This window comes from Trichomonas vaginalis, chromosome I (genome assembly GCF_026262505.1).
Source record: "Trichomonas vaginalis G3 chromosome I, whole genome shotgun sequence".
In the NCBI taxonomy this organism is placed as follows: Eukaryota; Parabasalia; order Trichomonadida; family Trichomonadidae; genus Trichomonas; species Trichomonas vaginalis.
The window spans coordinates 15,773,006-15,789,477 of record NC_067203.1 but is presented as its reverse complement, the minus strand read 5'-3'; the positions used below and the strand labels follow the sequence as shown (position 1 = coordinate 15,789,477).

General features: G+C 30.4%; 8 protein-coding genes, 1 non-coding gene and 1 pseudogene across 10 annotated transcripts, besides 1 other annotated feature; 4 read left to right on the top strand and 6 right to left on the bottom strand.

The window, feature by feature from the left end:
• Positions 1–560: part of a mobile genetic element that runs on past the window's edge.
• Positions 561–698: 138 nt separating this feature from the next.
• On the bottom strand, positions 699–2,337 carry TVAGG3_0993170 (annotated as a pseudogene). Its single transcript has one exon. A coding segment is annotated over exon 1 (1,639 nt).
• A 69-nt stretch (positions 2,338–2,406) lies between these two features.
• On the top strand, positions 2,407–2,622 carry TVAGG3_0993160 (uncharacterized protein; the record flags this gene model as incomplete). Its single annotated transcript, XM_001276933.1, has 1 exon — positions 2,407–2,622. The coding sequence occupies one exon, from the start codon at positions 2,407–2,409 to the stop codon at positions 2,620–2,622; it is 216 nt and encodes a 71-aa protein (XP_001276934.1).
• A 24-nt stretch (positions 2,623–2,646) lies between these two features.
• Positions 2,647–2,883, bottom strand: TVAGG3_0993150 (N-acetylmuramoyl-l-alanine amidase family; the record flags this gene model as incomplete). The annotated part of the gene is made up of 1 exon (XM_051254178.1): positions 2,647–2,883. One exon carries the CDS (start codon positions 2,881–2,883, stop codon positions 2,647–2,649), a length of 237 nt encoding a protein of 78 aa, XP_051079752.1.
• Positions 2,884–5,196: 2,313 nt separating this feature from the next.
• On the bottom strand, positions 5,197–6,076 carry TVAGG3_0993140 (uncharacterized protein; the record flags this gene model as incomplete). The annotated part of the gene is made up of 1 exon (XM_001276931.1): positions 5,366–6,064. One exon carries the CDS (start codon positions 6,062–6,064, stop codon positions 5,366–5,368), a length of 699 nt encoding a protein of 232 aa, XP_001276932.1.
• An 80-nt stretch (positions 6,077–6,156) lies between these two features.
• TVAGG3_0993130 (uncharacterized protein) lies at positions 6,157–9,685 on the top strand (the record flags this gene model as incomplete). The annotated part of the gene is made up of 1 exon (XM_051254177.1): positions 6,157–9,651. One exon carries the CDS (start codon positions 6,157–6,159, stop codon positions 9,649–9,651), a length of 3,495 nt encoding a protein of 1,164 aa, XP_051079751.1.
• A 120-nt stretch (positions 9,686–9,805) lies between these two features.
• Positions 9,806–9,888, bottom strand: TVAGG3_0993120. The gene has a single exon. It is a non-coding gene; the product is annotated as a tRNA-Tyr (tRNA).
• Positions 9,889–10,021: 133 nt separating this feature from the next.
• TVAGG3_0993110 (uncharacterized protein) lies at positions 10,022–10,520 on the bottom strand (the record flags this gene model as incomplete). The annotated part of the gene is made up of 1 exon (XM_001276930.1): positions 10,135–10,509. The coding sequence occupies one exon, from the start codon at positions 10,507–10,509 to the stop codon at positions 10,135–10,137; it is 375 nt and encodes a 124-aa protein (XP_001276931.1).
• A 583-nt stretch (positions 10,521–11,103) lies between these two features.
• Positions 11,104–11,636, top strand: TVAGG3_0993100 (calcium ion binding; the record flags this gene model as incomplete). Its single annotated transcript, XM_001276929.2, has 1 exon — positions 11,104–11,583. The coding sequence occupies one exon, from the start codon at positions 11,104–11,106 to the stop codon at positions 11,581–11,583; it is 480 nt and encodes a 159-aa protein (XP_001276930.1).
• Positions 11,637–12,073: 437 nt separating this feature from the next.
• On the bottom strand, positions 12,074–12,585 carry TVAGG3_0993090 (Chain K Plectin/S10 Domain Containing Protein; the record flags this gene model as incomplete). The annotated part of the gene is made up of 1 exon (XM_001276928.2): positions 12,155–12,580. One exon carries the CDS (start codon positions 12,578–12,580, stop codon positions 12,155–12,157), a length of 426 nt encoding a protein of 141 aa, XP_001276929.1.
• A 2,100-nt stretch (positions 12,586–14,685) lies between these two features.
• On the top strand, positions 14,686–16,176 carry TVAGG3_0993080 (BspA type Leucine rich repeat region (6 copies) family; the record flags this gene model as incomplete). The annotated part of the gene is made up of 1 exon (XM_001276927.1): positions 14,686–16,176. One exon carries the CDS (start codon positions 14,686–14,688, stop codon positions 16,174–16,176), a length of 1,491 nt encoding a protein of 496 aa, XP_001276928.1.
• Positions 16,177–16,472: the final 296 nt, after the last annotated feature.

Below are 16,472 nucleotides of genomic sequence, written 5' to 3'. Positions count from 1 at the left end.
AAACCCACTGAAAATGAAAAGGGTTGATAGATTTGATTTAATGTTTGTGCTTAATGCTTTGAAGTATTGAACAGCCATGAAGAATGAACACTGAATGTGTCGACATTGAGTTAATAACTGATTAAAATATGATTTCTCATTTGTTATTAGTTTTGATTTCACTGCATCATCTAGAAAAATGAGTGAATGCAAAAATTCTCTATCAAAATTTGAAATAGAAAGTGTTTCAAATAATTCATCCCGTTGTTTATCAATAATTTTATCCTCTAATCCTTGCTTCTTGATTGTATTATATAATTCTTTATACATTAAAAAGTTTTTTAAATAATCTTCTGCTTCTTCTTGTGATAAATAAATAATTGGAATTTTGATTAAATGCTTTAAAGATTCAAATGTATCATCTGAAGGTGAACCTGAACGGTTGATATAAATTAACACATGTGAATGGGGGAAGTGTTAGCAATAATGATAATTTGTTTTAATATCGTTAATGTTTTACCTTTATTTTGTTTACCAATTGCTGCAGTGATTGAATTTAAGTAACATTCAGAATATGGAATTTTCATTAATTTTTCTTTAGATAGAGCATTTCTATTATCACTCAATGCTTCATTAATCATATCATCTACGTATGTATTATATACTCCCGCTAATTCTTCAGAATTTAAATCCATTTAATCAAAAATAAATTTATAATTTTAAACATTTCTATTCATCAATATTTCATCATATGAACTTCTATACTGCGGTGGTGTACCTGTTGGATGATATTTCAAACCTTCATCCGGTGTCCATGTCCAATATGTAGTCCTAGTAAACCAAACCTGAGGAGGATTTGTCACCTTTGAACAGTAAGTGTCATTTTCACCCTGAATGATTGGATAAGCTTTCACTTGTACTGTAACTTGTGAGTTGAAAGTTTCTAATCCATCAAAGAATATACCCGCTCCATTACGTTGAACTGGAATAGTGCATAAGAATGAAGTTTGGTCTTTCCATGTTCTAGCTGATGGCGTGCCATCATCTGCATTCAGTGGTCTAGTTAATGAGTCCTCGTATTCTTCCGTGCATTCATTCACTCCATCTAAATCGGAAGCTTGAAGCATACGTGTAAAGAATATGTCACCCACTGTGGTCATCGCTTGATCGGGGAAGTTTCTGGAATCTATAGTGACCTGAAGACCTCGAAGCATTGGATTTTCTAAAACCGTTCTTTGCATTGCATTCTTCGGAAATGTTAACACAACATCTGTAACATTATGAAGAGCGTATGAGAAATCTGAGCTGATACCTTCAGGAGTGATGCAACCTCCATTTAGTGAACGAACGTCAATATGTTGAGCTGGAATCATGAATGGATCTTCCTTACTGAATAAACGTGGTATTGCTTTAACTGATTCTTCAATTAAACCGTATCCTGGTGTAATACATTTATCCTCTAAAACTTCCATCTTTGTGCATGAAATAATAACGTCTTCAACTGTTGCGTCAGCAGATGTAGCGGCTAAGCTTGTAATTAATTTGGTAGAAAGTCCGATTTGTTGGAATTTGCGATCATATTTATAAACATGATTCATAATCTTTTCATAATTTTCATCAGTTATCTTTTCATAAACGTAATTTTGTAAATCAGCAACTCTTAACGGGTCAACCTGACAAAATACTAAATATCCCTGAAAACATAATATTTAAGAATGATTTCACCAAATGATTTAGGATAATCATCGAACGCTGAAATGCTAACAAATCATTTACCGGAATAATCATATCAAAAGTGACATCAACTTCTTCATTTGCTTTCTTGAAAACTTCTGAAGGGTCAATATATTTACCACATACTGAGTTATCATATTTTTGAACATTATTATATAACGAATGAACAAACTTTTTAACTTTCCTTTCTGATTTTGGTTTATATGTTGCAAATGCGAAAGATTCACGGGCGCAATCCATTTGAAGATAACCAGCATCACCTCTTTCAGTTTCTACTTCTAATTGTTTAAAGCTTTGATTTGATGATTTGTAACCAACGAATAAACGCATGCATTTAAAAGCGGCATCACATGTGAAAGCTTTATTTGAAACTAGAGTTGCTTTAACTTTACGTTTAATATATGTGTCACCTAATTGGTTCACATCATGAGCCGGATTTGTAATTCTTAAATGAGTTTGTTTATCATCAAAATATGGAGTATCAGAGTCATAGCATGAACTTTCAAGTTCTCTATAATATCTTCTACCATCATTCTTTGCGAATATTTCATTTATCTTTTCGAATGAATGAAATACATTTCCATTAATCGGTTTAGTGTTTGGCACCAAATAGTTAGTCGTCATTTATTAATAAATAAAAAATCAAAATTAAAAGATGAAAATGAATTTTTAATTTTAATGAAATAATCAACTATGGCTGCAGGTATATTTAAGAAACTGTGGGATAAAGTAAAAAGAGGAGCGAGTAAAGTTTGGGAAACATTGAAGAAGGGAGCAAATTGGATATTTAAGAATAAAGAAGCAATTAGTGACGTTGCTGAATCAATAACACCAAAAGCTGCCCCAATAAGAGAAATTTTAAATAAAGGAGAAAAAGTTTATCAAAGACTACAACCGATACTAAGATAAAAATAATATTTATTTATTTTTCCACTATCTACCTCCTATTTTATTAAGTATTCCTTCAGCTATTCCACCAATTGCGTTACCTGCTTGTGCTCCCATCGCCGGATTACCCGCTTTAGTACCTAATACTCCACCTATGATAGTTCCTGCCGTTTTCGCTACTGGTGCCAAAAAGTTTGCAACAGGTTTAATAACCTTTTTATAAACCCAACCTGCAGCTTTCTTAATTCCATCCCATAATTTTTTAAAGAATCCTGCCGCCATTTCTGATTTAATATTAATTAAAAAATATATTTCATCACTTATATTCTAATTTTTATTTAATGATAAATGAAACCGATTTTAAAAATAAATGAAACAGAGGAGGAAGAAATAAATGAAAGTGTAAATGTTCAACAAAAAATAAACGTTGTTAAACCAATTACTGAAACAAAAATTTTTTCATCTGTTGAAGAATTTAATGACTATTATGCTAATAATAAAAAATTATTTGAAGAATTGACAACGTGTAAATTGAATAAAATGTTTAAAGTTGATGGATTCAAAATTTCAAAAATAAAAGGAGTGGTTAGTTTGAAATCTATTCCTCAATCAAGAATCACCTCATTAATGAAAATAGATGATTTAACAAAAAGAATAGAAGAGATTGAAGAAAGAATGAATCAAATAATTGATTTCATAAATTCAAATAATCATTAGTTTCAATTTCTTTTTACTCGTTTATGAGGTCTTTGATTATGACTCCATTGATTTCATTCAGGATTTAAACAATGTTTAATTAATCGCGGAATATCTGACATCATCTATATATAGCTTCTTTTATAAAAGATAAAATAAATTATTTTAAAATTAATGTTAATTTTTTAAAATGTGTTTATTTCATTATGGTAGTGAATCTTTTACTCATGAAAATAATTATTTCTAATTTCTTTTACTCTCTCGTATATACTAGATTTGAAGAATTCAGAACATTTCCCATAATCTCCTAAATGTTTTCTTATCTTATTGGTTTTCCATTCATTATATGAAACTGTATAAACTTTATTTTTATCTTTACATCTTTCATCACTTCCAATATATTTATATTTCAATTTTGATTTATTGGGTTCATATTCATTAACGTTTAATAATTCACAGTCTTCCTTTTTAAATAAATGTTTTATGTATTCAGGATTAAGAATTCTATAATATTGCTTCCCTTTAAATCTTTGAATATAAACAGGAACACCATCCTCTAAAATTCGATAATCTATTTTATCTGGTTTTACTTGTTGGGTCATTTATGTCAGAATAAAAAAATAAATTATGTTTAAAATTAATGTTAAAAATAATGATACAAAATCGTTCAATATTGTATGAATTCTTACGTTTACAAAAAAAGTCACATAACCCATCATACCCTACTACTGGGATTGTAAAATATTTCAATTTAGAATATGCAAATGCATCTGTTCCAATATAAGTCAAATTAGAGTTTTCGCCAATTGAAATCTCGGTAATCCCTGAAAAGTCGAATTCATTGTAATCAGTACCATCGTAGCCAGGTATAGTTTCAAGAGAATCAGGAAAATCTATCCTTTGTAATGATCTAGTATTATAGAAACAACCTTTTCCAAGGGCTGTGATACAAGGTGGCATTATTATCGAATTTAATTTCGTACAATTAAAAAATGCTCTATTGTTTAATTTTAATAATTTTGTACACTCGCCCATATCCACTGTAACTAATGCTGATTCTTGGAAACATCCATAACAAAGTGATGTCAAAAGACTCCCTTTGCCAAATATAATAGATGTAATCGTATTTCTGCATAAGTAGAATGGACTTAATTCAATTCTTTCTCCTCCTTGGATCGTAGTACACTCAGGGAGAATTGTATATTCTCCACTGAGTTCCTTTGAAGCAGATTTAAGAACAGCCTTATCATCTGAGTAAGTAACACCTCTTTTATCACTATATGTAAGTAAAAATAAGAAAAAATTACTCAAATAATAAAGTATTCAACCACATTGTTTAAATTAACCTTAAAATATGATCCGATGAAATACAACATTGTGGGCGATTTGGTCAAAAAAAAATATATGATATAAGAATTCTGTAAAGTATAGTTACGAAGAGGAACTATTGGTATTGTTGGTGGAAGCTTAATACTCAAAATATTTAATCATCCTACTTAGAGACAGATTAATGATACTTTTAGATTCTAGGTTTTAATATTCCTGAAGATATGTTATTTAATAAAAAGTCTGTGCTGATTGTCGTCTATTAGATTCAATTTATTGCTGATTATTTCATTAAATACTCTACACCTGATCCATGGATAGTGATTTTAAGCGAGAATCACCTTTCCTTAAGCCCAATTAAAATGATAAAATTCTATTTCATTACTGATATTTTTGAGAATGCCTTGAAATTTTTTCAGGTGTATATCACAAAAATATCCATAATGCTATAGAATGACATCATTCTTGCACTTTTGAATTGCATTCAAAAAGTGCATGAAAGATGATAAATTTCAAATTGATACAAAATGCTGATGTATTTTGTAAATAACAACATCTCTCCCATGTATATGAGGAACTCCCGTTTTTTACTAGCTCTAGAACTCCAGACAAAAAATTAAATATATCTAAGATTTAAAATCAATAATATAGTGATATTTATGTTGACATTTGACATTTTTATTAATATAACAATGCAAATTATCCAAAACTATTTCTAACAAATAATAATAAAAAAAAATGATTACGATTCTTCTTCTTCGTCATCTATTGAAATCATTGTAGCGGCTGAAGTAAGCTGCATTTGGATTGACCTGAGTTGGGCAATGATATTTACCTGTGGCTTGAATTTACTTTTCATCAAACAACTATCTATGACAGAGTATTCTTTTTTAAGGTGGCTGAACTTGGTATCAGGTGCATATTGTCTCCAGTGTGTAACACCATCTACACTTTGTGCATCTCCTACAAGTTTTACTGTGTGAATTGTAAGTAAAAAGAAATCGCCAATTGGTGAGCAAGCAATGATGAGATAATTTCGTAAATTTTGTGGTATTAAATCTGAAATAAAGTTCTCGCTCTTGATTAATGAGTTTTCTCCAAGCATCAAAATGATATTCGCGACTGTAGCAGCAAATCCCATTAAAAGATCTGGGTTGCAGAATTCTGGGTGCTTTTCTAAGTAGGTTAACTGATGAAATATTGGAATAAGCCTTGCAATTGAATTATGATAAATATGTATTGGAAAATCATCCGTTGTAATCGAAATTTCTTTATCTTTTTGTTTCATATTAAGTTCCAAACTCATCATTGCTGATGATTTAAGTGATATTTTTGCAGAAATATTTTTTGAAGTGTCTTCAAAGCTGATTAACTCGCTAGATGGATTTTGCATCGTGTTTATAACATTTTCAATTGATTTGGCAATTTCATATTGAATCATATTAGAAGAGATTATGTGATTTGATTATTATTGTCACTTTTTTGAAGAATTTGAAAAAGTGCCGTTTGATTTTAAAAAGTGACAACATATGAATGAAAAACCATGTTTTACAATTAACGAAACGTTTTGATTTAACACCTCTACAGCAGAAAGATATAGAAAACTGGGTAGGTTTATTATCTCGCAAAAATACCTTACCTCCTTCTTCAAATTCAAAATCAAAATTATCATCCATATATACATTAGATCCAAAACTCGATATTGTAGATATACAGAATGAATTAATCAAAAATCCGCCAAAATATTTGTATTCGATTCAATGCGGAAAGAAATTCCAAACTTCTACTCTGGTTAAAATGACAGAGGAGCTATTTTCCACATTAAAAGAAAGTGGTGGTGCAATAATAGCATTTCCTGATATAGTTGATCGCATTTATCTAGAAGGAATCGAAATAGAATTACTTAATAAGAAATATCCAAGAAAAACATTCGAAATAGTTGACCCTATTACATTCATATCAGATGTAATACGAAATACTCAACTCAATTTAGTTGAAAACGAAAATCGTAAATATGCAAGATTATTTCTTCCGCCTTACGAGGAAGATGTCGTCGAAATACTAGATGTAGACTTGATAGAAAAGCGTGCTATTGTAAAATTATGGCCGAGATTTATTGATAACATAAATAATTCAACTATTGGACCAGCGCCTTTTGATTTTACGCGATTTCAAAATATAGAATCATACAAATGTAAGGTACACTTATCATTTGATAAACAAAAAGTCGTTGATGGCTATATTTACAAAGATATGAAATTTTATGGTGAATTTTTGATAATGAAAGTTGATTTGGAGAACTTAATTACATGGAGTTCCAATATTTCAGATGAAGAACTAGAAAAATTCAGTAATGCAACAATAAATTCACAAAACACTTATACACGACCACAAATGCCCTCAATTAATAATAATCCACCATCCGAACCAGAAATTTCAATACCAGAAACAATTCAAGAACAAAATACAGAAAATAGTGAAATTTCTGAACAAAATGTTGAAGAATCGAATAATGACCATGAAGAATTGAATGTTTCAACCGAAAACGATGAAATTAATTCTAATCCAAATGAAATTCCAAATGAAGTCGCAACTGAAGAAGTTTTAGCTGAAAATAATAGTAGTTTAGACAATGGTATTGAAGAAATTCCAATAGAAGAAGAAAATGGCCAAATTCCAGAAAATATTGAATCAATATCTGAAGAAAAGAAAGAAAATGATGAAGAAAAGATGGAAACTGTCGTACAAGAAGCTAACCAAAATCAAGAAGAGCAGTTAATTCCAACTGAAACTCAAATTGAAAATAATTCTTTAGAAATTCCTCCAGAAACAACAGGAAATATAGTAAATAATGAAGACAATCAAGAAACAGAGAATAGTAATGATATAAATCAAACAATTCAAGAAAATACAGAAAATATTGAAATTTATTTGACAGAAAAAGAAGACAAATGTTCAGAAGAGGTTGTCAAAACTGAAGAAACAATTAATGAACAAATAGAACAGAATCAATTCCAAGAAATTGAACAAATAACAACTGAAACTGCAGAAGTCAATGTAAATGAGGCAGAATCAACCGAAATCATCCAAAAACAACCATTAACTGAAGAAATTGTTTCAAATGAAGAGGAAATTAAAAATGATCAAATATCTCAGAATTCAGAAAGCATTTCTATGGAAACTCCAACAGAAACTAATACTAATGAGACCATTGTTAATGAAAACAATCAAGAAGAAAGTGAAAACAAAAATATTTCTCAAAATCAAGAAAATGATGCCACAACTACTTCTGTAGACAATGGTATTAATGACAATAATATTGTTAATGAGGAACTTCAACAAGAAATTTCAAATAATGAAAATAATCAAAATCCAGAAAATATTTCTATACAAACGCCATCAGAAACTGTTACTAATGAGATCAGCATTGATCAAAGTATTCAAATCCAAGAAGAAATCAAAAATAATGAGATATCCGAAATTCATCAAGAAAATACCACAGAAACACCTGCATTAAACAATTGTAATGATAATAATACAAATGAAAGCAACCAACCTGAAATTTCTTTAATTGAAAAAATTGAAAATATTATTGAAGAAAATATTCCTCAAAATATAGAACAAGAGCAAAGTAATGACATAAGTATCCCAGAAAATACCGAAAATCAGGTTATCAATCAACCAGAAATTCAAATTATTGAAAAAGTAATTCCAGAAGCCGAAAACGCAGAAAGTGTTAACACAGAAGATCAGAAACAGCAGATCAGCCCATGCCAGAAGCAAAATGACTGGACAATTGAAGAAATTCCATGTGATGGCATAAATCAAAGAACAGAAACAGTCGAAGAAGATCCAGGAGAATTGCTTCATAATGTAGTCCTTAATATTCCACGTATTGATCGCTCAACGTCCATCGGAGACCCAGATGCGAACATCTCAACTTCCCATAAGCCGAAACCGCCAATTGTACAAACTGCTCCTTCGATACAGATACAGTTTGGTATCCGTCCTGTCCGCGGAAAGCAAATTAGGTCAGATGCGCAATTGATTGCACAACTTGGCGGAAAGAAGCAACTGTCGCCTCACGAGATAGAAGAGAAGGAGAGGAAGAAGCAGGCGAAGCAGAAGAAACTAATAGAAAAGATGCAGGAACAGGCAAGAATCACCGAACAAATAAGACAAAGAAACCAAAAAATTGAAGAAGAGAAAAGAAGAATCGCTGAGGAAAATGAAAGGAAGATGGAAGAAGAGAGGCAAAGATTATTACAAGAAAAGCTCAGAAAAGAGGAAGAAGAAAGAAAAATTAGAGAAAATGAAAAAATTCAAGTTGATAAAATTGAAATTGAGGAAAGAAAGAAGAATGATCAGTTCATTGGTAATAAAGTTGTTAATGATGATATAATAATGCGAGAAATCATGTCAAGAATGCAAGAAAATAAGCATAATTTTCATATTAAGAAATTATTGCATCCTTCTCAAGAATCAACGCAAAATGATGAATATTTCCATGCAGGAGATATTGTAACAGATCCTTCTTCAATGGAAAAGTTCGTTGTTTTGGATAGAAACGGAAAAGATTTGTTGATTACGAGATATGAAACAACCAAAGAGAGTAAAACAGATGACATGATGTGGACTGATGAATCAATCACATTTGCTCAGCGGAAAGTTTATGTTTTTCCTGTTCCTGGAGATTTAATTGAATTTAATCAGGACGCCATGGTAGTTATTGACGTTACAAGCGGATATTGCATTTGTATAGATATTTTTGGCACTATCAGACGTCTGGAAGCTAATCAACCGTGGTCTAGACTTAAAGACCATGAAAATGTTAGGGATAGCGCTGGACAGTCTTTGTATAAGGGTGATAGTGTAGCGGCTATCTATAACAGAGTCAGATACAAAGGAATTGTTGATCATACCTTTAATGGAAAAGTTTTTGGAACATTTTGGAATCCAAATAGTGCGGATACTTCGAGTTTAACTCATCTTGTGCTAGATTCAAATCATGTGTATCGTATTTGTTGATAATAAATGTATTGTTTTATTTTTCTTATTAAAATTTAATTTGATTTTTTTATCGAGAGAAAATTCATAGATTGAATTTCATAGACAGAATATATTTCATGAATAAACTCAATTTCAAGATGGAGACACACAAGGGTGAAAAAAGAAAAAGTAATCCGACCAACCGGATTCGAACCAGTGACCCCGGGATAACCACAATTCTACAGTCCCATGCTCTTCCAACTGAGCTATGGTCGGTTACATTTTTTATTTTAATTTTATATTTTTAATTATATGTCATCACTTTACCAATAAAATTAAGTTAAGTTTCATACAATCACATTTCAGTAGTCATTGAAAATTTATCATGTACTCAATCAATTTAAAAATCAGGTTTAATAAATATTTTGTGATCAAACATTTTAACATTTTATGGATAGATTACATAGTTTATTTGCTTACTATTCAAAGATTCTATAATATTTTATATAAATAGTCGAATTATTACTTTGGTATTTGAACATCCTTTGATATTCTAATAAGATCACCATATTTCTTTAGTGTATTTGAACAAAGAGCTTCATATTCACTTCCAGATGGTGCTTGGTAAAAAACTTCGACTTCTATTTTATTTCCAATCACGCGAGAAAAGTCATTTTGCTTTGTAATTTCGAGAATAACTTTCTGAAAGTGAGATTGTTTCTTATATCTTTTGAGAGAGTGAACTTTGTTTGATGGCTGAAATTGAATATTAAATTCGCTTTTATCTACATTCGGCACTACTGTTTGCTTTAAATCGAATACAATTATTGGCTTATCATCATTTTTTTCTCTCCATTTTTGTATGCGAGCAGCAACCAAATCATTTAATTCAGACATTATAAAAAAATGACTAATCTTGTGGAAGTTTTTTAAATGTATAACTGAATTTTAATGCAGACTTTTATGCAGATGTCAATCAAATTCAATAATCTCATTCAAAATTGTATTGAATTAATATGAATCAAGCGTAATGTATTGACAAATTATAAAGGGACAAAATGATATACCTAGTTTCTTCTTATCTCTAAGTTTAGTCAAGATTTTAATGAGATGAAATTCATTCTTGCCAATTCTTGAAAAAGCGTTTAATGGTGTCATAAATAGGATGTGTGTAGGATCAAAAAGAATTTTGGACAATTTGCTTATACTCTCCAATCAAATCTGAAAAAAACAGATTAAAATAGTGATAGCTAGTAACTAAATTATGCTCGCATAAATCGATTGTTGTTTAATCAAACTATAAAATCTTTATTTCATCCTTATTTCGATATAGAATAAATAATATAATAGATTTCAATGAACTTATTAATAGAGAAATGTTATTTTTGAAGAATGGGCTTTTGTTATCTGAAAGATCAGGGTTAGAAAATTTATTTACATGAAGAAAAACAGTTGGCCGTTATGCAATTTTTTTTCTCACTAAAAAAAATAATGTCACGCTCAAGCAAGCACCGCCCACAATTAACAAAAGACGAAGATAAAGAAATCGAAGAAGCATTCGATGTTTTTGATATTGATAAATCAGGAACAATGGATTCTAAAGAACTTCGTGACGCATTACGCGCATTAGGTTTCGATGTCACTAAGGCAGAAGTAGAAAAAATTATGAGCAGAAGAGATCCAAATGGAAATGGATTCCTTACAAAGGATGTTTTCAAACAAGTTTGCGCAGAATATATTAAAACCCGTGATCCAAGAACAGAAATCCTTCGTGCCTTTGCTCTCTTTGATACAGATCATGATGGTCTTATCGATATCGAAGATCTTAAGAAAGTATCCAAAGAATTAGGAGATGATCTTCCAGAAGAGGAACTTGAAATTATGATTTCTAAGTTTGACAAGGATAAAGATGGAAAAATTAATATTGACGAATTCTTTAACATCATGGATCCAACACATGCTGCCCATTAAATATTCAGTTGCTAGAAAACGATATGTAAACTTCTTAAAATCTAACCTTATTTTTAGAAAATTCGAAAATATTTTTCATTTTGGGTTGTAAGCAATCATTATACAAATATTCCAAGTAGTCATAACGTTGAACATCGTATAAACTTTGTGAATGAATATGGATTGTTCGCTTAAATGAAAGGCATTAGAATGAATAAGGAAATTGTCATCAAAATTTAAGTTTTAGATATTACAAAGCACGATAAGACAATAGCTAGCAAATGTCTTCGGCTTATTATAAGTTCAACGAGGTTATTCACTAATTTTGAATAAGAATTGGCCAGTTTTTCATATTAGGTAATAAAACAATCATAAAATTGTAAAAATTTTGAATAACTGACTTTCCTGTATATCAAAGCAACTGATAAATCTCCAATTTGATTTGCAAATTAAAATATTTCAGTTGAAGTTGAAAGATCATTAAAGAATAACTAGAAAAAGTGAGAGCAATTGTTCAAATTTTGCAACTCATTCTATTGAGTTGCGATCCATAAAACGGATATAAAATTTAGTCAATCTAGAATTATATTACTTACTCTTGTTGTGGAGCTTCTTGAGCTTCACGGCGTGGACCGCGGAAACCACCACGTTGTGGGCGATCACCACGAGGGCCATTGCCAAAACGGCGTGGGCCACGGCCTTGTGGGCGATCACGGCGTGTCTCGAGAACCTTAGCCTCGGCTTCGCGAAGTGTAGCTGGAGCAGCATTGGCTGGAAGGCCGAAGTAGTTACGAAGGTATTCGATACCCTTGTCTGTGAGTGTGTAGTAGGCATGGGACCAAGCGTATGTCTTTATGCAGAATCCCTTTGTAACGAAGGCACGACCAATTTGGTATGGATAAATGTTAAGGCAGTCAAGCTCTTCGTGTGTGCCGGACTGAATGTCGGAGACGCAGAGAACACCATTCTCAAAGAGGTAGCGGAGAATTCTCCTGCGGATAGCTGTTGGCATGTACATCTTTCAAAAAGGCCAAACCTAACCGCTACGATGACACTTTTTTCTATTTTTTATCGTGTTCCAAGTTCATAATTTCTTTAGAAACAGGAATAACATTAGATATTAAAATTATAATCCAACTTGAAATTGAAATATTTCCCATTTTTTGAATTTCGAATTGTAATTGAGCACTACATTTCATAAATAACAATGATTTAGACATAAACTCATTATTCAATATTCATGGCAATCATTTAAGATTCAATATCAGCATGTTTACGAGAATTGATTCATTTTATGCTTCATTCAAGAAACAAATGCGTTGAAAGGCATATTTAGTTTATTTGTATCTAATACTTATATGGAAATGAATTTTGGCCCATATTCTTGATCTTCCAATGAAGAGGTTTTTGATAACAAAATTAAAATTAATCATTTCCACACTCGTCATGCACTAGTTGATTTATGTAATGAAATTGAATTATGTAAATTGCAACGGTTTAGAATTTAACAAAAATATTTCATTTTTAGAATATGAATAAAATTATTGAAATATGTGAAGTTTTATTTTCATTGAAAATTCACTTTTTCTCAAAGCATATTCAAACGTTTTTAATAATTTGCTTCTATATCATAGATAATAGCAATATTATTCTTTAATTGAAAATTTCGACTTTATATTTTTTTATTATTTCAATAAAATTCTTCATGCATTTTTCTCAACAATTTACCATTCCTTTACTTATCAAGCGAGTTATTTTATCCCAAACACCTCAAATAAAGGATGGAATTATGACAATTTCTTCACAAGCTGATGAAATGAACGATGAAAATAATTATTTTCTGGTACGCTCAAACAACGTAAATACAATTATTGTAGATGGATTGGTTTTTAGTTTAACTACTCAACCAGCTTATAAAATCATAAAAAAGTTCGAAATACAAACAACAAACCCAATAGGATTATATAATCCATTATTTTATGAATCAGCAATTGAAGAATTTGTATCAAAAGCACCCATTACTTCAATTCCTTCATCCTTTTTTAGTTACTCATCTATAAAAAAATTGATTTATCCGCAGTAACACAAATCTCAAATAATGCATTTTCATATTGTACTTCTATTACAAGCATAGAGCTACCTGCATGCACATCAATTGGTGAAAATGCTTTTGCACATTCTTCAATAATATCTATAAAAGCCGATTTGCTGACAACAATTTCTTCAAATGCTTTTCAATATTGTGTAAATCTAAGTGAGGTAAGCTTCAAAGTCTTAACTCAAATTAGTGAAAATGCATTTTCTCATTGCACAAATTTGGCTGAAATCACACTCCCATCTACATTAACTTCTATAGGTAATAATGCCTTTGAATATACTGGATTAAAGACAATTACAATTCCGAAGTCTGTAAAATTAACTTTCTCGAATGCTTTCTTACATAGTGCGATAACTAGGATTAAACTTGAACCTTTTGATGAAATCCCAACAGGATTTTCCATATCAAATTCACTTTTTTCAGGAATTGATGAGTTGGAAACAATTGATCTTGGAAATAGGTTCTCTGTCCTTCCTCAAGCTATTTGCTATTGTTTATATAAACTTGAATCGATCACTTTTTCAGGGGTTACTGAAATCTACAATAATGCATTTTACAGGTGTTACAATCTAAAAACGATCAATCTTTCCATTGTTACAACTATAGGAGATAAAGCATTTGCTTTCTGCTCGAATTTAGTTGTGACAGAATTCCCCGAAAGTTTGCAACAAATCGGTTCATATGCCTTTTATCACTGTCCAAAAATATCAGTAAGCACAATCACAACGAAGACTTTAAAAAGCACAGCTTTCGAATACTGTGAAGGACTCACAGAAATAACATTTATAAATGTTTCAACAATTGAAAATTACTGTTTTAGTCATTGCAAGAACTTAAAGAAAGTGAAATTTATTTCGGAAGACCCATTAAACATAGGTTATCAATCATTCAGTTATTGCTTTTCACTAGAGGATGCTGATTTTCAATGCGCTACCGTACTTGGTGATGATGTATTTATGTACTCAAAAATTAAAGTCTTCAATTTAGTAAATGTTCTAATATATAATGACATATCTCTTTCAAACATGGAAAACTTGGAAGAAGTAATTGTTCGCACCCAATTTAGTGCTGACTTTCAATTTTCTACAGTGAAAAAATTAACAGTTTTAAGTAATAACTCAATTTCAATTACTCGCGCCCAATATTTGGAAGAAATTGTTTTACCAACAGATGTTGACAATATCTACACTTTTCAAGACAAAATTTTATATAATAAAAATAAGACAGCAATCATTTGTTACTTAAATACAAAAACTGATAAAGAGTTCACAGTTCCAAGCGGAGTTTCAATAATTAGTAATAATGCTTTTGCATACAATAATAAAATTGAAAAAATCACAATAAACGGACATGTTCAATTAGGATCTCAAGCATTTGCTTATATGAAAAAGCTAAAGGAAGTTGTTCTCAATATTAGTCCTGATAAAGGAAACAAAGAAGTGACATTGTCTAGAGTTTTAGCATCTCAATTGTTTTTATCTTGTGACAATCTAAAAACCGTCACATTTCAAACGGATTTTTATACAACAATAGGCTCAGATGCATTTCAATATTGCGAATCCTTAAAGACAATAAGTTTACCTAAATCTGTAAAGGTCATTGGGGAAAGTGTATTTGATCATTGTTTGGAACTGAAAGAGATTGATTTATCAAATGTTATCTCAATAGGATCTTACGCATTTAGTTCATGCATCAATTTGAAAAATGTTGAATTAAGTACAAACCTTAGATCAATCAATTCTGAAACATTCTATAACTGCACTTCCTTAAAGTCAATAACAATCCCGGATAATGTCCTGTCTGTAGGTAGTTCTGTTTTTGAAGAGTGTTCAAACTTAAAGGAAATAACATTCTCTAGGAATGTTGTTGATCTACCTTCGAAATTATTTGCAAAAACAAATCTGAAAGAATTTACAATATATCAAAATGTCAGATCAATAAAGGTGGATACTTTCTTGGATATTCCAGATTTAGATCTAAAACTAGAAAATGATAATCATCCTATCTTTAGCATTGTTGATAAATTCTTAATGAACAAGATTAAAGGAGAAATTATTTGTTATTTCTCAAAGCTTCAAGATGTATTAGTTCTTCCTAATGAAACAAGAATTATTACAGATAATTTCTATTCACATGAACTTAAAGAAAATCAATTCTACAAAGAAGAATATGGAATTCTTGTTGTCAAAGTTCCAGAAAGTGTTGATACAAATAAATACAGTTTTGGTTCCAGTATATATCACCAAGTTTGCATCCAAGGATTTTATTACCAAGATTACAATATTAGAAATAGCAGGGAATCTGTATCAGATAACTATATATTCGATAAATATAAGGGGTATTACTCAAATTACAGAATTTGTAATGAAACAGTTCCGGAATATGCAAAGTACAGGCTTATTAATAAGACAACACCAATTGAAATAAGTATGAGTGTTATAATTGCTGTATGTGCAGCTGTTATCATAGCTTTGCTTGTTGTTTATTTCATTCTTCGCAAAAAATCTGCAAATTGAATGAAATTAATCGAATAAATCAATATAATTTTTTTATAATAACTCAATAGTGAAAGGGATTTTGGATATAACTCGGGAAAGTTTGAGAGCAGGGATGTCCTGCATAAGACCACAAAAAATCTCTGAAAGTTTAATTAAATATTGATTTCAGTAATACTATATGGATTTGAGCTGTAAAAATCTCTCTAAATATTCAGATATATCATATAATACTATGATGTTACAAAATAAATTGCATGTTTGATATCTTTTCCCTGAGAAACATCAATTTGTAAAATTCGTTTTTTTGTAAATAA